Source organism: Rhipicephalus microplus, chromosome 8 (assembly GCF_043290135.1).
Source record: "Rhipicephalus microplus isolate Deutch F79 chromosome 8, USDA_Rmic, whole genome shotgun sequence".
In the NCBI taxonomy this organism is placed as follows: Eukaryota; Metazoa; Arthropoda; class Arachnida; order Ixodida; family Ixodidae; genus Rhipicephalus; species Rhipicephalus microplus.
This window is the reverse complement of record NC_134707.1, coordinates 43522412-43546318: the sequence shown is the minus strand read 5'-3', so window position 1 is coordinate 43546318 and position 23907 is coordinate 43522412. Positions and strand designations below refer to the sequence as shown.

Genomic DNA, 23907 nt, shown 5'->3' with positions numbered 1-23907 from the left:
TTTGCATTCTATTCGTTGTAACCTTGTAGTCTAGTCACATAGCTTTTATTGCCTTGCACCAGCAAGCTGATGCTTCATATAAAAGAGCCGTCAAGTTGATCGAGATTTTTTCGTCTTCCGCTTTTCGTCTTCCGCTTTTCGTCTTCCGCTTCCGCAGTGGTACTTCAAACAACTATTTTCGACAAGTGATACATGCATACGCGTTTGCGCAATATTGTAGTTCAGATAGACGCTATTATAAGAAAAGACATACAGTCGCATCCGTAGTAGTTGTTTTATGATAATACAGCAAATAGCAAAACTTACTTAAAGTTGTTCAATAAAATATTTTGTGATTGCGTTTTATTATGTTTGCACAGTTTGTGCCCTTTGTACGCCGCTGATTTGCTCCTTCGAAAATCCTGGCTCAGTATCTAACACATCAGTACACGTTAAAAAATAAAAATTGTAATGAACGAAAATCCTTTAGTGGTACGCACATTTCACCAATTGCCATCATCAACCTATGGTCAAATGCATCCGCTCGTCGACCTGAGCTCATATCTTGCTTGCGAAAGTATATATACCTTTTGTAATTACTTATTCAATTTCGTATTAGCTCGTATCGTATTCAGCGGTAGATAATAAAGCGAAGCTGTTCACGCGCGGCACCATAGGGGTCCGACGCCGCCGGTGTCCGTAACCAGTATAGAACCAAAAAAAAACTCGGTAAATAAACAAAAACACTAATGACACGATCCAATTCCAACCCTTAACCTGCTGCGTACCTACCCAGTATTCTACCACTGAGCTATGCTAGTGCTATGAACTTAGTTAATGAAAACACTGGGATTTGAATACCGGTCCGCGGCGTGCCAGGCCAGTATTCTACCACTGAGCAACGCCAGTGCTTGTAACTGGTTTCTAAACTGGCCATCTTCAGACTTGATTTGGGGATAGTCATCGCATTATTATGAGTAATAAACCATTTTAGAACATTCAAAGAACAGCCAGGCGTCTCACAATGCGAATAGCGTGACGACTTGGTCGTCCTATGCTCCAACCCAAAAGAAAACTTGTTCTTGGTCACCTATCAAGTATGCCGCACACCTACTTCAGGCATGATTACTCATCGTCATCAATCACTGCACAAACAATTGGAATTAGCACGAAATTTCTCAGCAAGTGTTTAGCGGATACCACGCTTCTCAGAAGAATGACGAAGAATAGCATAGTCAATGCTGGTATACTGCACAATATTTATCACTATTTATGGCGCAGTGGGTGCCCAGCAGTGTGCTTGTAGCATCCCAACAATCTCTTCTATTTCAGTTCGGGAGCCCAGTCACCATCACAGTGAGACAGTCTGACAGCCTTAAAAGGTGTGAATATGCAAGTCAGTAAATAACAATAAAGTGCAGAGTGGTAGGATATTTGCATGTGAGAAGACCTATGTGAACAGACCTAGTTACATCCAAAGCAGAAAGAAAGCCTTTTAAATGATTTTCAGTACATCGCACCCTGATCAAAAAGGTTACATGTCAGCCTTGGTCATTTCTTTCTTATATAGCTTCTCCTAAGCCGTTGTATTCCACGGCCATGGCCCACAAATACTCGTATTTCATTTTGTCGCTCTCGACTACTTCTTATCTTTCCGTCTCATGACCTCGTGTGAACAGGTTCATATTTTTTTTTCCAGTTACTGTCTCAGTTACAAACAACCCTGACTCATTCTGTTGTGTTCTTAACTCTGATAATTGCGCTCGCAGTTTTCGTTTGATTGCATACATTTGCACCTAACCTCGATTTTTTTCTCTAAGTATTCATGTTACAAAATCGCATAATGGTAGCAACTATGTGAAGTGACTGCACATTTTGCGCCTTAGTGAAGGTATTATAATAAGCTTTTTATTGTTTCTAACTTTATATTTTTATTAATCAGTAAGTTTACTTCACATGGCAAGATTCTTATCAGAAATTCTAAGCTACTGCATTACACATTATTTGATATACAAAATAGCTCGGAAAAATGTTCTGACACATTGAAGAAACAAGAGTTGCACCTGACTCGTTTTCAATCATGTTAGAAGTATGCAGACAGTACAAGCGCCAAACTAAATGGCAGGTTGAAAAAAAAACACCTGCTGCTGAGCCTCTAAATATACAACATTTATGGAATACACAATCATTCGGGTAGCTATACATGTTGAAGCCAGCTGTTCGTGATGAAAATATATCACCAAAGCTTTCACAAACGAGTAGCGTAGTATGCAAGAGGTTATCACAATGTCACCATTTTGAAGAATGTTTTGTTAGAAAAGCATAGCAAAAGAGCAAACAAAGCACATCTATTATATTGCCTTTGAACAACGCATGACTAACGTAACCGCTGTTAATTGCGTGGTTCCATTGCTTACATCTACATAGGCAAGCACTGCTTTGTAGCATCCAAGATAAACATTGTATCTTTATTCTTTCGTCCGTCCCTCTGCCACACGATGACATCATTGTCAACAAATAGTCATGCATTAAAAACATATAAGTTTTCGACGTTGACTTTGTTAACCACAGAGATGCGTGCATGCTAAACCAACTGAGTTTCTGCAAGTCGTTATGCTGCTCGGCTGCTAGCACAAAGGTCATGGTTTCCATCATAACCCTGGTGGAGACACTTCAGTAGCAGCCTGGTGGCCGAGGTCTTTGTACTGTTGGAACCACAGATGGCCAAAATTTTCAGAACCCTTCACTACGGTGTGCCACATTATCACATGGTTTCGTATCGTAAAAGGACAAATAATATTGTAATTTGTGCATACTGCTAATACCTACCATTCACTCTACTACTTTTGATTACATAATTAGTAAATTGTCAATAGTCATTTTGGGCAGCAGAGATGTCAGTATTCATGACATATTCTTGCGGAAAACATCTCTGGGATACTTTATCTGCACCATAACCTCGTGACGGTCGCTTTCCTTCCAGGAGTTCCGATAGGGGGCACAGAGAGAGTGGTAATGCATTTCTCCTTCATCTGCAAAAAGAGTGAAAAAATACTTATCAACGAGAACATTAGCAACTTTCACTGTAGACAAAAAAAATTTGGACGAAAAAAAAAAACTGCAAATACCTTGTGCTGGAAAGCGTCTAACTTCAAAAGCATGACGCAGAACATCCTGAGAGAAGTGAACCTTGCGTTTACTTAACTGTTGTACACCAAGAGATTGTTAGGCAGCGGAGAGCTACATACTGTTCAATTGTAATGCCTCATGTCGGAGATGACAGGTGGTTGTTGTTGAACAAAAGATGCGATTCACGCAGATGCAGAATCGCAGATGTTAAACAGAGCTTCACAGCATGTCCGTGTGGCGACAGATTCTGCTCAAGCAGTGCTGCGTATTGAGGTCACATTAGAAAAAGTAGTAAGTGGCGTATGTACAGCGCATCATAACTGCTAATGCTAACGCTGTTTACTCGCATAACGTCGCTAGAAATAGCTGACAACATAGTGTCTATTGTGGCGTTATGTCTGCTGGAATTCTGAAGTATCAAGCTTGACTTGACAAACGGTGACTATTACTCGTAAATTTGAAGCACAGATTAGCGAAAGTGGAGCTCTCTTGTGTTGTGTGTGCTCTCCCGTGCGTGGATCGTGACGATGTGCATATCTTTGAAAGTGGTGACTTTGAACGACGTCTCAAGCAGTACATTTATGACGCGAAGAAAGGAAATGTTAGGTTCAGTGCCTTGACTGACCACGCGGCAGGTAGTCACGCAATCGACTGGGTGAAGACACGTGTTCTCTCTAGAGAAAAAGGTCTGCTAGAGAAAAAGGCGTCTTGGTCTTGAGTCGCTTGTGATTTAAACCCCTTCGCGCACTCGAAACAGAAACGGTGGTAATCTGCCATCAGTATATGCGCGCTGCCTGCGTGATATATTGAAACGTACTTAAGGTGAACAGCTTGACACATGTTTTCATTTCACTCGTGAAAAAGGCTCACATGTGAGAGTCAAATCGTCTTTTTTCCTGTGCGTTTTGAAAACTTTTACTTTGGAAGGCGCTGTGTCTCCAAGTTTTTTGCCTTCTAACAAGACTAAGTACGTATAATGCAAATAATATACACATTCAAAAAATGAGTGACTTTTACACAATAATACAAAAAAACGACAAGCACTATAAGAAATATTGGTCCGCCTACGTGAAATATCACCTATGAGTAGGTTCCTACCTTGATATCTACTCAGACGCTAAACCAGGCTCCGTAAACTCATCGTTAGTTTCGGTTTCAACAGACATGCGCGCTTGTAGTGGTTTACGAGCATTCTAATATACAGTTGAACGGAATGAAGTTGATATGAATGTTCAGGTTTATGGGCTTTCACAATTTTTCACAAAAAAAATGTATGTCTTTCTAAAGAACCTTACTTTTTTTACATGTATTTTCTTAGTTCTGTGTTAATTTTGATGAGGCGATGCATGGGAATTAAATGAATTGCGTTCGTAGCGCTTGCCTCTGCTCCTGCTAACCCGTAGCTCAGCGTTATGAGAAGTTGGATCGTGCTCTGTTATCTCACTCGGCTGGCGTGTCATCTACGGGAAAGATAAAGACAGTATGTTGAGGCGGGGAGAGAAAGGAAGCGGCAGCGAGCTACGCCGAACAAGTCAACCATGCAGTGTCAAAGATGACTTGATCGGGCAACACACGTTTTCCGCGGCTCTGCGGTGTGCTTGCACGAGGATTTGTACTTTCTCGGAGGTTTTTCAGCATTTGCTAAAAGCAACAGGTGAGCACAAGAATTTTGACCCATCAGTTGAGCAGGTGTTGATTTTGAATGAGTGCATATGAGTAAACACAGTTGATTGATGATTGATTGATTTGTGGGGTTTAACGTACCGAAACCACCATTTGATTATGAGAGACGCCGTAGTTGAGGGCTCCGGAAATTTTGACCACATGGGGTTCTTTAACGTGCACCCAAATCTGAGTACACGGGCCTACAACATTTCCGCCTCCATCGGAAATGCAGCCGCCGCAGCCGGCAATCGAACCCGCGACCTGCGGGTCAGCAGCCGAGTACCTTAGCCACTAGACCACCGCGGCGGGGCGAGTGAACACAGTTCTCTGTAAGCCTGACTGGATTGACAAAAGGCCAGTGTCACTTGAATTATTAGTGAAGATGGCAGCCAAACTTCTGTTGGGAGAGTGCGTTTATCGAAAAGCTTGCATTCAAGTGGACTCGGATACATAGTTTTACTTTTTTTCTTTTGGTGTGTAGTTCAAGTAATGTCAAGTAAATGTAGGCAGCTTCCTGTTCATGACATTCTTGTAGCCCTGGTTCGACCATTTTTGAATCTTTACTTAGAGTAGAGTACACATGATGGAATAAATATTTCCAAATTTTGTTACAGAGATTGTCAATGAATTGAACGTTTTGACAAGTGAACTTCATTTTTTAAAGGCAACGTTATTGCCTTGATAAAGACAAGGAAACTTGCCAAAGCGTTGTTTTTATCGATGCTCTTTCTCGAAAAACCTCTGATTGCTTCAAGCCTCTCGGCGCCTCTAAACTTCAGCCTCCTTTGGTACTCAAGATCTGTAAAGAAACTATGCGCACCGTCACAACAAACATGACTGAACCAAATACGACGTGTCCTACTCGCCATTGTTGATAATTTTGAATATTCGCGGGTTTTAACAATTGCTCATTATGTTCACATGTCAGTAGTAAGTTAAATCTGCTTTTATAGATTGACGCTTTCACACCACGTGCATGTCTTTTTTTGTACAAAACGCGCAAGAAAAAAAAATCATTTTATTTTTGCTGGTTGAGTTTTGTGTTACTGAGAGATCAGTCACCTTAACTTTCGCCTCTTCAAAAACAAGAACAACCTTTCAAATGAAAAGATTAGCGAAATAGCCACATCGCCCAAGCGGATGGCGGACCTAAAGAAAGCACGAACCAATACCACCTAGATAACTTCAGGCCTGCTTACTGTGTCGGCCTCAGGCTGTGACGTCACTCCGATTTGACCAGTGTGTCTCGCTGCACAGACGTGGTTGCTCTCGTCACTCGACAGCCTTGGATTGGCAAGCCCGACTAAGGTTTTCGTGGCGTGCTAGTGCTCTTGTTGGCGACTTGAGAAGGCCATATTTTCTGTGTCCGTGAGCTGCAACGTGGATATGTGATGTGTTTGGTACACTGAATATTCGCAATCTGGACGCCTGGAAATCCGAAACGTGGGGCGATGCTGCGTTGCGAACAGTCGCGGCAAAGGGACTGATGCTGCGAGTATTTTGGTTTCCTAAGGACACCCGAAGAATGAAATGGGAGCGTCACGGATGTCAGGCTGACGTCGACATCCGTTTTCTTCGTGACCCGAAGGTATGCCCGTGTGACCGTACTACATATTCTAATGGCCCCATCGCCACCACGTCCTGTTCTTACTCCAAAACAAAGGTGTCATGTGTGCTTCTGACTTGCTGGCATAGGCCCTGACAATAAATAATAAACGTGCCTAGCAGAACATTTTTAGAACAAGCGTTTTTCTTTTAGGGTCAGTAAACATTTTGCAGCTGGTGATTAGGACCGCGGACTTGTATTACCTCTGTTGACTTGGTTGATAAAAACGCAAAGAATGCGGTTGCATTAGTTAGTGCATCGGTTTCGTGCGCAGTATTTTCTTGTCGGTGTTCATATCCTGTGATTGCAGTAATATTGCGGTGAACATCTTAGTGTAATATGTTTCCTTGCAATTTATATGTGTGGATACTTTGGCTAATATGCTCCCTTAATTGATTTTCAGGTGTATAACTTTCTACTTCAACTTTAGAATATTCAGGAACCACTACCAAAAATATATCGATCCAAGAACCAGAATCGCGGTGTATAGAAGCGCCTACGGGCTACATGCTTTAATAAAGACCCAGTACCAACAGTTTTTCCAGGCCCCAAAGTATATGTCCGACTACGCATCACTGCGAGAGGGGCCATAGCAAAAAAGGAAACGCTGCTTCTTGTGTAGGCCACAAGAAATTTTCTCAAACAAAAATGTTCTTTTCTTTCGTAATAGTCATCACACTGAAACTGTGCTGAATACCATTCTTGTGGCAACAGCACACAGTCTCCTCAATAACTACGTATCTATGAAGACAGATGTTGTAAAGAGTACAAATAAAGCTGCCGAAACTTTGCAAATGAGTTAGGAACAGTTTCTCTGCAAGCTATAGATAGTGTGTGTGTGCATGCGTTTGTAAATAAATAAAAAATGAATGAAATGTGTCATACTTATTTTGTCAATTTGTTGATTTATAACTTTCATTCTTATTCATCGACCACGTGTTAAATACCATCAATCTTTGGCTTTTTTATGAAATAAAAATGGCTCACAGGTGTGTCTTCAAATGCCTTAAAGCGCAATACATTTTTTGAAGCCAGTGCCATTTTTGGACCAAAAGGCAGAATAAAGCTCTTAAGTATGCGAAACTTGCCGTGAACGCTTTATATTTTAACGGGAGACAATTGTGGCATTCGATTCAAAGACTTCCGTATACGCGCTCGCTCGAGCAAAGCGAGTGACGTCACGTAGGCACTGAGCAGGCCTGATAATCTTGTAGGTGACATTGCACGAGCGCGTTCCGATTGCACGCCAAGTGGGAAAGAAGGGCTTCCGAACAAACCCTCCTCCTCTCACTTTTGTATCCTTTCACTTTATTTTGGGACGTTACTAAAGGCACCTGGAAAGAAATTCCCTGTTCGTGATTTATTTATAGTACAATGCCCGGCAACCGGCAGTGGCAAAAGCGGCGCTGCAACTGCGACAAAATACCTAAGAGGTGTAGGGAGTTGGCGCCCTCTGGCTAAATGGTTTTGTATTTGTCGTACGGCTGTTTTGTTGTGCTGCTTTTACATTGCTTTTCAGACGGCGCCAGCGCAGGTAACAGTGTGTATCCGAGAAGCGCGAAATCTTCATAGGCTACGCACTAAGCGCTGACGTTTTACACGTGCAATAAAAAGAATAAGCGGCGAAGATGAGATATCTCTTGCAAAAATACAATCAAAGGACCAAAAAAATGCTCTCTTTTCTTTGAAAGCGTGGTTGTCAGGTGAGGGGCCTTTTAACGAGTTGTTGACCAGTGTGTGCACAAATACCTCGCAATATTTTATGATGGTAAAGCTTTATTGAAGTCCTAACAATGAAATACTAAGCGCTTTTGAGTTAAGCGCAAGTGCTGGTTATAGTACGTTATGGCCAACTACTAATTAAAAAAAGGGTAAAATATATTTCGTGTTGAATAATGCAACAATAATTATATATATTTTAGGTGTACGAAAAATCATGCATCTAACCACACCACTCTTATCTCTGTAGTATGGCGAGACACATTTCAAGTTGACACAAAGTTGGAAAAAGAAATAGGGGTGCGTATTTCGCACACCATGTCAGTACATACCATTCCATCTATGAAGACAATGAATCCGAATTGGTACTGTGTCCCAGCCATAGCCTAGAGGGGATACACAGAGACATTCAAATGGACCACATGAATGTGCATTCTGGAGTTGCTCTACAACATGCGTGCTGAACCATCACTGCTGAAGATACGCTGCTATCTAATGTGCAATGTAATGTGAAGTAAGCACTGGGCTCAGTCTGCTAATAACGGCTTATGTGCCTTTTCTAGCTTATGTTTTGGGGTTTTAAATAGGCGCTGAATTTATAAAGCATGAGAATAATATTCTTTTATGATTTCGCTAGCCTGTAGTCATAGCATGGGGCTGAGACGATTTTTTACGGCTGTTCTACAACAACGTGTTCACTGTTGTAATAAATACAGTCTGTTAAGCCATGATTTCAGGAGCTTCTATGCAAACCGGTTCCCACAAGACTGCGCAGTTGTCGTCAAGATTTTTATGCTCACTTAGGTGGAAGGCTTAGATGCTTTATAAGTGGGAAATTCAACATTTCGTTTGAGACTGCTGTATCTGCAGCATCATCATGGATGCAGCGGAGTGTTTCCGCAGACCCCACGCACTGTGGGAATCAATTTTATGCGAAGTGCGCAAAAGCGACTGTCATTTTTTTTGTCTTTACTGAGCGATGCGATACAAAATGCCCCTAGTAAAGGTGAAAATGCTATGCTAACACACAAATGTTGAGGAGTGGCATAAATGTTGATTGAATGATACGTGGGGTTTAACGTTCCAAAGCCAGCATTTCCGCCTGCATCGGAAACGCAGCCGCCACTGCCGGGATTCGGTCCCGCAACCTGCGGGTCAGTGTTATAAAACTAGTTGTGTAGAGTTGCGGAACCATGCCGACAGCAACATCGTTGTTATGAAGACCGTAAGCTCTAAGTAGTGCTTTCGGGGAAAGATTTCCACACGCACACGATAGACGAAAAACTGAAAGGCGAAAAACAATGGCAGTGATTGTCCTCAAAAAAGCTCGCCGACCTTTTCATGCTATTATAAGTAGTGCTTGTACTTGGCCGCTATGATGGGGAACGCACGCACGATTCACGAACCTGTATGCATGCGTGATAGATAGATAGATAGATAGATAGATGAATCTATTTATCTATCTATCTATCTATCTATCTGTATAATATATATGTATATATATATATATATATATATATATATATATATATATATATATATATATATATATATATATATATATATATATATATATATATATATATATATATATATATATATGTATATATAGATATATATATATATATATATATATATATATATATATATATATATATATATATATATATATATATATATATATATATATATATATATATATATATATATATATATATATATATATATATATAGGCAGGCATGGTGGTTGAGTGGCCGTAGCGTTGCATATAGTCCAGTAGATCCTCCGTGAGCGGTCACAACGAGGTTTATTTCGACGTTTCGGCCTAGAGTCTGGCCTTCATCAGGATCCTGATGAAGGCCAGACTCTAGGCCGAAACGTCGAAATAAACCTCGTCGTGGCCGCTCACGGAGGATCTACTGGGCTATATATATATATATATATATATATATATATATATATATTATAAAGGAGATTTATTAAGCAGAAAGGTTGGTGCTTGGAAGGCTTGGAAGGCGATGCACCAGCCGCAATTTCCGAGCTCGAGCCGCTGCTGCACACTCGATGCTGCTGCCCCTGCGCCGGAGTACTTCCTCTTCTTTACAATGGCCCCACGGAGAAAAAAGGAGCCATCCTGGCGAATTAGTCCTGTGCAGGCGGCGTTGAACCGTGGTATTGCTTGAGCCTCTGTACGTGTACAACCTCGCGGTTGCGACGTCGCAAGTCTGATGGTGGCGTAAGAGGCTCAATGAGGTAGTTTACTGGCGAAGTTTGTTCGACAATACGATATGGCCCATCGTACTTTGGCAGGAGTTTGGAAGAGAGCCCAAGTGTGCGATGCGGCACTGACAGCCATACAAGAGAACCCGGAAGAAAAACGGGAGTTGAGGTCTGGGCATCACGAATTGCTTTTTGCCTGTTTTGGTCATCGCAGGTAAAGCGGCGAGCTAACTGGCGGCATTCTTCTGCGTGTCTGGCGGCGTCCAAGATCGGTAGGCACTCGGACGCGTCTGGTCGATAGGGCAAAATGGTGTCAATGGTGTGGGAGGGGTGACGGCCGTAGAGGAGGTAAAAAGGGGAGAAGCCTGTTGTCGCTTGCGTTGACGTATTGTAGGCGTATGTAATTAATGGGAGAACTAAGTCCCAGTTAGAGTGGTCAGGCGTCACATACATAGATAGCATGTCACCGAGAGTACGATTGAAGCGCTCGGTAGCCCCATTGGTTTGTGGGTGGTAAGCGGTACATGTGCGATGTACAATAGCACACTCAGCGAGCAATTTTTCAATGACCTCGGACAAGAAGGCGCGGCCGCGGTCACTGAGGAGTTCTTGAGGGCCTCCATGACGCAACACAAAATGACGCAGTAGGGAAGTGGCAACCTCCTGTGCTGTAGCCGTTTTAAGATCAGCGATCTCAGCATAGCGCGTTAGGTGGTCGATAGCAACTATTATCCACCTGTTGCCAGTCGGAGTCAATGGAAGTGGCCCGTAAATATCTATTCCAACCCGTTCGAAGGGTCGGGAAGGGCATGGTAAAGGCTGCAGTTCACCGGCGGAGGCGTGTGGTGGAGATTTTCGGCGCTGACATTCGGCACAAGAGCGGACGAAGTTGCGGACGAAGGTATACATGCCACGCCAGTAGTAGCGATGTCGAAGCCTTTCGTAGGTCTTGAAGACTCCTGCGTGGCCACATTGTGGGTCAGCGTGAAAAGAGGAACAAATCTGCGACCTCAGGGTTCGTGGGACGACGAGCAGCCACTTGCGTTCCTCTGGTGCGTAGTTACGTCGATAGAGAAGCGTGTCACGTATCGAGAAGTGTGGAACTTGGCGCCGAAGCGTTCGCGTCTTTGGGAGTTCAGAAGTGTCGGAGAGATGATTGAGGAGAGACGCAGTCCACGGGTCATTGCGTTGTTCGATAGCAATGGTGTCAAAGTCAAGCGATGACAATGTGGAATCGCAAGCGGAGTCAGCTGTGGCATTCTGGGACAGGGGGGAACGAGAAAGGGCGTCGGCGTCAGCATGCTTCCGTCCTGACCAATAAACCACGCGTATGTCGTAATCTTGAATTTTCAACACCCAGCGAGCGAGGCGGCCAGATGGGTCTTTTAACGTCGAAAGCCAGCACAGCGCGTGGTGGTCGGTCACGACGTCAAAAGAACGACCATATAGATATGGGCGAAACTTTCCAAGGGCCCACACAATGGCCAAGCACTCCTTTTCTGTGACGCTGTAGTTGCTCTCAGCCTTGGTAAGTGTGCGACTAGCTTATGCCACGACGTATTCCTGATGTTCCGGTTTACGCTGTGCGAGCACAGCACCCAGGCCTACACCACTGGCGTCGGTGTGGATTTCAGTTGGAGCTTCAGGATCGAAATGGCGTAGAATTGGTGGCGTCGTAAGAAGCCGTCGCAGGGTGTTGAAAGCCTCGTCGCAGGCAGGGGACCACGATAAGAGGTCTTTACAGCTGCTGAGAAGTTGCGGGAGAGGTGATATAATAGACGCGAAGTTTCGGACGAATCGCCGGAAATACGAACACAAGCCGATGAAACTTCGAAGTTCTTTGATGGTGGCAGGTTTAGGAAACGCCGTAACAGCTCGCAATTTCTCGGGATCCGGGAGGATGCCTTCCTTGGAAACAACGTGGCCCAAAATGTTCAGTGGACGCATGGCAAATTGACATTTTTTGAGGTTTAATTGCAAACCGGCGTTAATTAAGCAAGTAAGGACGTGCTGAAGGCGACGTAAGTGTGTGTCAAAGTTAGGGGCGAAGACCACGATATCATCGAGGTAACACAAGCATATCTTCCATTTTAGTCCACGCAGGATGTTGTCCATCATTCGTTCGAACGTTGCAGGTGCATTGCAAAGTCCGAAGGGCATGACGGTGAATTCATGTAAGCCGTCTGGCGTGACAAAAGCGGTTTTGGGGCGATCGGCCTCCGCCATAGGCACCTGCCAGTAGCCTGACCGCAAGTCTAACGAGGAAAAGAACTCGGCACCCTGCAAACTGTCCAACGCATCGTCAATGCGCGGTAGTGGATAGACATCCTTCAGCGTGATCTTGTTCAATCGCCGGAAATCGACACAGAAACGAATATAACCATCTTTCTTTTTGACGAGAACCACCGGAGACGCCCATGGGCTCTGTGAAGGTCGAATGACGCCTCTGCGAAGCATGTCGTCTACTTGGTCAGCAATGACGCGGCGTTCTGTAGCGGACACGCGATATGGTCGTTGTCGCAGCGGTGAGTGGGACCCAGTGTCGATGTGGTGTTCTACTGCTAAGGCACGGCCGAGAGATGTTTGTTCAACGTCGAAAGAGTGGCGGTAGCTCTCAAGAATGGTGAGGAGTTGTGAACGCTGCGAAGATGTCAAATCTGCAGCGATGAATGGTTGAAATATGTTAGCCGACGTTGAGTCAGGCGCTGAGACGACAGCCAGTTCACAGACGGAGGTAGAAGGCACCTCATCGGGGACGGATATAATTCCGGAAGAACTGATTGTCTCGACGTGGCCAAGGCACTCGCGACAAAGTAGAGATAAAGACGACGACTCATGATTATAAATTGGCATTGTGGTTGACCCTTCTACAAGATCGAGAGCAGCAAAAGGCAGGGGGAGAGCTCTTCGGGCGACGAATATTGGAGATGGTGTGAAGAAGACCGTGCCGTCGGATATGGCGCTGCATGAAACTGGCACGAACGCAAAAGAGCATGGAGGGATGTAGGTGTCATCGCTAACGACAAGTTTAGCGGCAAACTGGGTGTCGACGGACGCTTGGTCATCCAGTGAGCAAAATTCGACCTCAGCCCTAGCACAGTCGATTACGGCGTTATGACGCGACAAAAAGTCCCATCCCAAAATAATATTATGGGAGCATGATGAAAGAACAACGAACTCTATCGTATACAGAACGTCCTGAATTGTCACGCGGGCTGTACATACTGCGGTCGGTTGAACAGGTTGAGCACTGGCTGTGCGAAGCGATAATCCGGAGAAAGGCGTCGTAACCTTACGAATTGAGCGGCAAAATCCAGCATCTATTACCGAAACAGCTGCACCGGTATCTACAAGAGCGACAGTAGGGATATTTTCGACGAACACATCAATAACATTGGTAGGTGACAAATGAGGACTTGGGCAAACCGAAACTTGCGCAGTTCTTGCCTCAGGAACTGCGTCGTCTAGTTTTCCTCCTCGTTAGGTGCGGGCCGTCGACGCATAGGAGAAGGCGAGCGGCGGCGTGGAGAGGGCGAGCGAAGACGTCCCGGCCGAAGGCGGTGGTCGTCCTGGTAGCGGGCTGGCATTGGAGTGGAGGAATCGTATCGCGCGTTGGAGTCAAGCGGGAAGAAAGGCTCACGGCGGTTTTCATTGGTGATATGCGTCCGGCGGCGACAATACCTTGCGACGTGTCCGGGGTATCGACAATCGTAACATATCGGGCGATTATCGAGGGTGCGCCACGGGTTGGCGGTGTTAGTGCTGGTCCAGTGAACTGGAGCTGGGGGATAGCTCGCGCGAGGCTGGAACGGAGGCGCAGGCGCCTTGCGAGTTGGCATGGCTGCAGCCACGGCGTAGGTGAGAGGAGCAGCCACAAGATTAGGCTCGCGAGCAGCTGGTAAGGCCTCGGCGACCTCTCCTTGAATGACGTCACGTAGAGACGATGGTAAAGTTGTGGTAGCTTCTGGTGTGAAAGGCACCAAGGAAAGCTGTCGTGCAACTTCTTCGCGGACAAATGCTTTTATTTCGGCTATTAGTGACGCGTGGTCATGACCACTGATCACACTAGACAGCGATGCCAAATCGTGCGCTGGAGGACGTCTTGTCAGCGCTCGCTGCTCCCGCAATTCATCGTAGCTTTGGCAGAGGCTAATTACGTCGTTAACAGTAGTCGGGCTTTTCGCCAAGAGCATTTGAAAAGCGTCGTCGTCAATCCCTTTGAGGATGTGCTTACATTTTTCAGCTTCCGTCATTTCGGCGTTCACGCGTCTGCACAAATCGACGACGTCCTCTATGTAACTTGTAAAGGTTTCACCCGTTTATTGTGCGCGTGTGCGTAAACGTTGCTCGGCACGAAGTTTTCGGACGGCAGGTCGATCGAAGACTGCTACAATCGACGTTTTAAATTGCGGCCACGTTCGGACGTCTGCCTGGTGGTTTCTAAGCCAAAGGCTGGCTACACCCGTGAGATAGAACGAACCGCGTGTCAACTTGTCCGCGTCCGTCCATCTGTTTAAAGCGCTCACCCGTTCGAAAGTCGAGAGCCACTCTTCAACGTCGTTGTCATCTGTTCCACTGAAGATTGGAGGCTCCCGCTGAGGAACACTGCCTGGACAGGTAGCCGGAAGAGATGGAAGCGTCTGCTGATCGGCGTCCGGCATAGCAGAAGGTAGCCGTCGAGAACGGAGTTCCAGGATGGTAGCGGGAAGGTGTAAGGGACGGTACCCGGCACGTCTCCACCAATTATAAAGGAGATTTATTAAGCAGAAAGGTTGGTGCTTGGAAGGCTTGGAAGGCGATGCACCAGCCGCAATTTCCGAGCTCGAGCCGCTGCTGCACACTCGATGCTGCTGCACACTCGATGCTGCTGCCCCTGCGCCGGAGTACTTCCTCTTCTTTACAATATATATATATATATATATATATATATATATATATATATATATATATATATATATATATATATATATATATATATATATATATATATATATATATATATATATATATATATAATCGCCTACGACATTTATCTCTCCTGGCCGTTTCGCTAATGGAATTTTACGGAAATTGGTATCTGAAAGCATCACTGTTTGAGAAGCAGGAGTGAGTAATCATAATAGGAAAATCAGTATTGTTATGTAACAAATTTTAGGTTTTAAATGTTATAATCTTGCTGCTCTCGCGGTGGTTTCGTTCACATGACACATTGCAAAACTAGCATGGTATGACGTGACTGAATGGTGAACACACGTGCCAGGTCCTAACGTGGAAACCATGGCAAGGATGTCATGTAAGTCATGGCAACATGTCACGCTCATGATGAGCTCGTGGTCGTTTCGTTAACTTCACATATGCCAAATTTGGTATTACGTAACTTGAATAGATCACAAAAGTTTACGACTGGTGCAAACGTATTAATCATGACATGCTTGTGATGTAAGAACATGACGGCATGCTGCGCTTAAAACATGCTTACGGCTGTTTTGCTAGCTCCACATTTGATTAATTTGGTATTATGGGACGTGAATAAACGACAAAGGTAAATGATACGTCGAAACATGATAATACAGACATGAAAGTCATGTACGGCATAAATTTACGCCTGCCTCGCGACGTTGTGTTATCTTTAAAGTGACGTATGAACCTCCCTCATCCGTGCTTCGCATATAATCGACTCTCGCTGTATGTGGGATCTGACAATTTTCATTTTTTCAAATTTACAATGCAATTACATATGGCATTCTCTACACTTTACTTTACCTGTCAATATTGTATGTTGACTTTCAATAAGATTGTTTATAAAAAACAAATTGTAGTTTCCCTCCTCACAGTCACACACACACACGCGCGTGTATATATATATATATATATATATATATATATATATATATATATATATATTATATATAATGTATATTTAGAGAGAGAAAGACAGAGAGAGAGAAATGGAGTTTGCAAAGTTGGACAGCATACCCTGTGTCTGGCTTGCGTTATGAAAACAATGATGCTTCCTCTTATATGGCGATTTTTACTCCGGTATGCGTACTCCGCCATTGCGCGGCCCCAGTGTGTATCCGGTTCTCTGATCTCTGTCCATCCACCGGCTTGGAAACTCTTCTCACAGGTGGTCACCAACAATCCAATCAGCAGCATCAAAGCGTGAACGCCAGCCATATCCTTCTCCACGAAAACTGCAATTTACATCTCAAATATATTTTGACATTAGGATCATTGGTTTTTTTTATGAAAGCGAGTCGTTAACCACTGAGCCACCCCGGAGCACATCTAGTTTTCTGTAGCTAAAAAACATTTCCTGGATGACATCACCATGTAGTAGCACTGAAAACTTGGCAAGTCGGTAACTATTTATAGCTGATCGAGGTAAACAGTGCAAAAAACGAAGACATGATAAAGGAAGGACCCAAGATGAGCGCTGGCTTTCAACTATGAAATTTAATGAACAAACATAAACATTTTCATTATTTCGCTATCCTCTCTCAAGGCAAGAAAAGTAAAAAGGAGGCCCGTTGTTGAAGAATGTGGGCTCCATTATGTACAAAACTGTGTTTGTAGAGTGAGCAATTTGAGTTGTATATATTATAGCCTTCCAATGCGGATACTTTATATCGGCCAGACGACACGTTGTGTAAACACGAGGCTGAAAGAGCACCAAAATTCCCTCCGGGGTATCGTACCCTTGGCACACTTGGCCGAGCACTGCCAGTACTGCGGGTGCACTCCAGCTTTTTTGATAATGACGGTTCTTTTCCACTACTGCGACTGTCTGACAAGGGAAACATTTGAAGCCCACAAAACTTCAAAATCTGGGCGAAACTGCGTCAGCGAACCATTCATTGCTCTCCTTTTTCAGCATATATTACTTTAAGATTATTACCACAAACTTTGTTAGGAAAAGATGCCTTGTGTCCACACAGAAGTGTTTTTTATTCTTTTTTGTTTTTTTTTCTTGTTGGCGAAGGATGTGCGAATAAATGTATATGTTTGATGCTCTTTAGTTAGACGTCTCAGTTGAAAGTCAGCACTCGTCTGTGTCCTTACTTTACTATAACTTCGTTTTATGAGCTGTTTACCTCGACCAGTTGTGATTTCACTATTTTTGAGGTAGTTTCCTGTGATCCTGAAAGTTTAGCGTTTAATACTGTGTACGAATAATTTTTGTGGAGAATTTCACACTAGATATTCAACCAGTATCTAAAGGATCACAGAATAGTCGTGTGGAATTGACAGTGTGTGTTATAATTGTGTTTCCTGCATAAAATATTGAAGAAAAAAAGCCAGGCCTGTGCTGAACGCGCAGCACTGTAACAGCGGAAGCTAGAAGAGCGGTTTTTAAGAGCGTTTCTAACACTGTTTGGGTAGCTAGTGCACGAGCACTTGCAGGGTACCTACTTCGCCATTATTTAGGAGTAGTAGGCAGACATTTTCTATGCCACCCTTAGTCATTTTTTGGGAAAGCGTGGCACCTGCTGCACACTTGCAAGGAACATTGTGCAATTTATGTGTGCTGTGACTAACGACGATGAAGAATTATGCCAGAAGCTTTTGCAATTCTCACAATGCCCCACCATGGGTTGCACCACAAATAATAGGTGATAAGGATCGAGCTTTTGTAAAGCGTTGGAGCTTTCGGCTACCCACTCGTTGCGCAATTCGCGATATCTGACACCCGGTTGTTTCTTTGCTCCTCCATAACGCTTTATTACTCATAATTACGCAATTCATTTCCCGGCACTAGGCCTTTCCAGCGCCAATTTGCGAATAAGTTCTAAGCCCTGCCATGACTCAGTAATAGAATCCTGCGATGCCACGCATGTGACCCGGGTTCCAATCCCATTGTGGGTCCTTGGTGTCGTTTACTGACTTTTTTTCTTATTTTGTGCGATAGGGGTTACTGACACCAGCGGTGGTGGCAGGCAACTGCTTCGCGCCCGTGACACGTGTTTTGATCTCATAACAGCTTTCACTGTAAAAGAACAAAACTACGTGTTTCTCATTTTAGTAGGCCTTCCAAATAGACCTGCAACAAAAACTTGAGGTCCTTTTGCAGTTTATCTACCACAGCTATCCACCACATATCCACCACAGCTCTTCATTGCGTGCCCTCTTTTGTAGATCTTTTTAAAGATATAGCAGTGGTATGGTAGCACATAGCCCAGCTTTTTAATGCATGTGTATTTGCCTTTTTTTAAATAGACCAATCAATAGGTCACGTTGTTGCTACCCATAGTTACACTGGGCGTTCTGCAATCACAACAACTGGTACATGAACAGATAGATTAACTTTTATCTGTGTTAGTCTATCTATCTATCTATCTATCTATCTATCTATCTATCTATCTAACATTTTGGATAGATAGATAGATAGATAGAAAGATAGATAAATAGATAGATAGATAGATAGATAGATAAGTAGATAGATAGATAGATAGATAGATAGATAGATAGATAGATAGATAGATAGATAGATAGATAGATAGATAGATAGATAGATAGATAGATAGATAGATAGATAGATAGATAGATAGATAGATAGATAGATAGATAGATGGGTAGATAGATAGATAGATAGATAGATAGATAGATAGATAGATAGATAGATAGATAGATAGATAGATAGATAGATAGATAGATAGATAGATAGATAGATAGATAGATAGATAGATAGATAGATAGATAGACATTGACGTTGTAAAAAACGGTCTAGTTTTATGCGTTACGGAAAGAAATCAATGGCGTTTATAATTTTGTGTTGTGTACAAGAGGTGTAGACTTTCCTATTCAAGTTCCTAGCAACAACTGGATAACTTTGTTGTATATAGCAATTATCCGTGAAAATATAACGTTAACTTCAGGGTGATAAGAGCCTACTTACCGATTTCGAAGCATTTCCTTGACTGCTTCGAGAGAGCAGATTGCCGAGTGCACACCCATGGCTTGGACGTTGTGCTGTCGCGTGCGTCACACAAGGACGCTTTATTGTGAATCTCAAAGTGAGCGAACGATTCATTGTGTCTTTCTTGCAATTTTACTAAGTCGCCCTGGATATGTTCTGAATTGATTTTTTAACCAGGCAATTGCTCATACGAATATTGACAGAATTTAAAAATAGCCATATTACGTCTACGTATTTCAAGGCCTCATTTCCTGCATTTGCACACGTAGTTATTTTAGTAAATGTCACCATGATGTTACAAGTAAGTAATGTCTCAAAGCAGATGCGTTCATCAAGGCAGAAGGCTGACACGTCATGTGTAGTTCGTGTATTCAAAGTATTGGCGTAATGGCTGCCAAGGCATATAAGAGTGCTATGTTGAATTAGTACGGTTGGAGCTTACCCAGGTCATATTGTTATAGTAAAACTAAATTAACAGCAAAAAAGAAGCAGCGCAAAATAAGTGCTCCCAGGAAACTAGGGTGACATTTAAGTACATCTGTTCATAGATGGTGTGAGGAACGAATTTTTTTTTATTTTGTTTCTCATTGCGGTATCTTGGCTCCCTATTGTTCCTTTAATAAATGTCCGTGTCTTATCCTCCCGTTTGTCTGCGATCCCATGGTCGACATAGCATCAACTATCGCAAAAAGACGCATAGGAATACACGTGCAACCGATGCATCCCAGAGGAAGACGTTGTTGTACGTTTCCCGGCTGGTCCTCATATCCTTATATGTTTTCATAACCCTCCAATAACGAATCTAGCTTGGCATGAAACCTAGGTAGACTGGTGTGTGTGTGTTTGTGTGTGCCACAAACTACCATAGCACAACAAAAGTACAGGATAACTTAAGCGTGAGTGAAATTATACAACCATTCGCTCCACAGCACGCTGTGTTAGACATCTGCAGCACACGAAATATGTCCTCCCCTAAACTAACAGCAAGGTGTTTCTGTAAACGATTCTACTCTGGTAGTACGCAAAGCTCGGAGGTGTATTGCTATCTGTTTGCGTGGGTGTGATTCAGCACTCGGGTGTTGAGATGGGGCTGAATCCAACAGAAAGATTTTTAGGGTATGTATGTACTCCATATACTGGGAGGCCGACATATGTGCCTAAATGTAAAATTAACTTTTCTCGAAAAAAAATTTGCTTTTTGCAAGGGAGCATGCGAAGCTTGCGATGACATATTAAAGGCGCTATAATCAGCCTAAACGTTTTTGTTGTAATCACTTGATATATATGCCATGAACCGGAAACAAATCTTTATCACTTGATATATATGTCATGAACCGGGAACAAATCTTTCAAGTGAAGTCTAGCGATCGTCATGAGTGTACCTTTTACCATCCATGTATTGCTTAGCTACACTACATGTACAACCTAAAACAACGTACTTGAAATTCATATTGAACTTTATATTGCACTACACCTAAACAAGACTATGATGGTGATGAAAGATGGTAGTTGATTATCAATTACTTTCGTCGAAATTCTGAATAAAAATACGCTCGAGCCAATTTGTACACCATGCATGTTTACACGTATATTGAAAGATTTTACCTTCGCATTGGTACAGATCGTCCAGTGTTTTTGTGGTACCAGCGGCTTTCTGTTCAAACGCAAGGATACCAATGAACTTTTGAATTCCCGTAAATAAACGTACCTTACTTCTTGATAGCACCCGACTTTTGTTTATTTTCCGTAAAAGGCCACTGCGCCTTGAAATTTATGCGTTTAGTGTCCTAATTAATGTGAGACACGAAAAGGTATTTACAAGAGAAGTGAAATAGATAAATAATGTTGGCCTTCTTATACCTTCTCTTTTTTGCCTTACAATACCGTTTATTTTCGGTGCTCGTCGCTGAGATAAAAGAGAAATCACAAGTCGACTTCTTGACGTTTTCAACCGACTTGCCACAGGGGTCTAGAGGTACGATACCTGGATGCTTTCTCGAAGGTAGCGTGGCCACAGCGTCCAAATTTTCTTGTCAATAAAATCCTAAAGAGACGTGTAGTTTTTTTTTTAAGTATACGTCAAGGAACTCCGGGTGGTCGGTATTTCGGGAATCTTCCCATACGGCGTCCTTCATATCGCATTAATTGAACATAATACACAAACAATGATATCATTCTTCGAGGGTCAACAGATGGCACAATATACATGTCTAATGCCTCGTATACCAAAGATGTGGAAACGTCTATCTCCATATAACAGCAAAAAACAAAAAGGACGGCAATATTGATTTTACTCTTTATTGAAAACTGCAGCCTACTTGGAGGCAAGGTGTAGCAAGCAGATAACGGTGCCACTTAAAGAAACATTAGAGAGAAAACGATAAGGCAATATTAGTTGATGTCAACTTGAAAAGGCCTGTCACTCATCTTCAGTCATCATTGAAAGTGGTAAGTTGTGCAAAGGACAAGCACAGGAAAATAGTTTTAAAGTACACGTATGTCATAAAGTTTCCCTATTTTCAATGACTACTTTCAATAAAGGTGCATTGTAAGCAGAATCACAGGCAAATGTAAACTTGACTTAATGATGCCTAAGGAGGTTCACGTTAAAAAAAATCTTACATGGCTTTCATAGGGAGCAGCTCAAACAATATATGAGAGGTGCAGTTAAAGCCAGTCGCACAACATATTTCTCATTGCAAGTCGTAGCAAAGAAACCAGCTTCACATGCTCACGTCATACAAGAACTACCATGGCAGCTCTTTGTGAAACAGAAAAACAAAGCAAAGGGAAAGCCCATCTCTGTATGTACACTGCCCTCTCCCTATGCAAGTATCGCTGTCGCGATATTCATTTACAGTCTAAGGACATGAACAATGTCGGCAGCTATTGCTGTGGAATTATAATTAAAGCCGGGCCACTACATTGAATATAGAATACAAACAAGACATCATTATAGCTGCTCAAGATTGACAGCATCGGTATACATGTATTTTCTTGCTACCACCTATGCATATTTACTACATTGTCCTCTAGTTAGCGAAAGAGAAACAAGCTATTAACATACATAAGGACATGAAACATTGCCTTTCCACAGGTGAACCAAAGTTCATTTTAATGATCGACGTATCTGTCAGTACATCCGCACACACTCGACGCCACCATTTTAATTCCTTTCTGAAAGAAGAATTTTCTTCTTTCATTTCCAACAATATCAACAAAGAAATGTAGGCAACACCAAAACATCATCAGAATAACGAAAAGTCGTGATGCTTAGTGAAAACGTACGCACTTATATGACAATAATCTACACACACAACCAACACTGCAGCTCATAAGTACGCACTTGCTGAACTAGGCACTGTAGAACATAGGGTGAAACAGGAAAAAGAAAACGCTTTGATTTCCTCCCTGCAAAAATATCATTGATATGCACTTTGAGAGAGAAAATAAAATGCAGAAAAGGATACCTAAAGATGCTGACCTCGAAGGTCGTTTTGCATACATGGCACTTCTAGAACAACCGACAACATGCCAATCCTAATGCTGTGTTATTGCTACAATGCGGTTGATGGAGCACTCCGCAGAAAAACACGCCGTATCTTTTTAACGCACGGATGCCAAATCACATGGAAGACACAACCTTATTTTCGACGGAGTAAATCGGCACAATGATTGGCATTTCATACTAAGTGTTAACAATCAAGTAACAGTACACGTGCAAGACCTGCGCTTAAATGCTACCAGCATTTACACATTCGACACGTGCGATTGGTTTTGTTTATAAAACCAGCAATTCAGACGGCAAATGTGAACATACTCACTAGTGAAGTGAAATATCGTGATATCGATCCCTGATTGAGGTGCAGTTATCCCCATGTTACAAAACTCAAGCACTGCTAAGATTTTACTAAATATCTAAGCAGCTTTAGTAGAATAAGCTTTACGCGTATAATGATTATGCAAAAGTTCATTGTCTGTAATTCATAAACATTAGAGGTCTCGGTGAAATTAATGTATTCACAAATAGAGAAATCAAATACATTTCAACGTTTTCATAATTTCAAGAAGCTTCACAAATTTTAGTAGCAGATAGTTTACTACAAGAAAGTAGTAAAGCTTGCTGCAATTTTACTTGGGAAAGAATCTTAAACTGTGGGATATGCACAGTGTTGTTGACGAGACCAACAATTTAACTTTTCGACATCTGTGAATTTCGACTTTCCAAAATAAACTCGAAACCGCTAGTTCAATGAAAGACACCATTTATAGGGCTGTAAACATTGAAGGAGCCCTTTTCTCGTGGTAATGATCATGAATTCAGGAAGTAAGCTCTGAGGCATCTACTTCAAACCTTTCCTGGATATTGTACTAATTGATGACAAATGACCGAGTTGACAGAGAGCGCCTGTTATCCGGCGCCCATCAGTTCGTCCTCATACTGTTTCCTGAAGCAGTCACCGACCGGGAAGAAGTCCCAGCAACGTTTTTGATATAACTCCCACACGAACGTTTCCTGTGAACAGATGGAAAACAGTCATCGCAACGATTGAGGTTCTCGCTTGCCAAAATGCTCTTCATCTAGAGACTTGAATTTAGATACAAGATTTATTAGATCCATTGCAAAAAGGCAAAACGTGGACTATGGATAGATGCCAATAATAATATTTA

The 23907-nt window shown here is 42.8% G+C and overlaps 2 protein-coding genes across 2 annotated transcripts in view; both read right to left on the bottom strand.

Annotated features, from left to right (window-relative positions):
• Positions 1-1865: 1865 nt before the first annotated feature.
• On the bottom strand, positions 1866-19304 carry LOC119164414 (uncharacterized). The gene is made up of 4 exons (XM_075871639.1): positions 19216-19304; positions 16296-16513; positions 8431-8484; positions 1866-3011 (listed from the first exon to the last, which is right to left on the bottom strand). Exons 2-4 carry the CDS (start codon positions 16494-16496, stop codon positions 2922-2924), a joined length of 345 nt encoding a protein of 114 aa, XP_075727754.1. The 5' UTR covers positions 16497-16513; positions 19216-19304; the 3' UTR covers positions 1866-2921.
• Positions 19305-23359: 4055 nt separating this feature from the next.
• The window catches only part of RyR (Ryanodine receptor), a 285153-nt gene continuing 284605 nt past the window's right edge, over positions 23360-23907 (bottom strand). Inside the window, exon 129 of the mRNA XM_075871638.1 lies at positions 23360-23752. Within this exon, the coding sequence (XP_075727753.1) occupies positions 23648-23752 (105 nt within the window). The 3' untranslated portion in view covers positions 23360-23647. The remainder of the gene's footprint in view (positions 23753-23907) is intronic.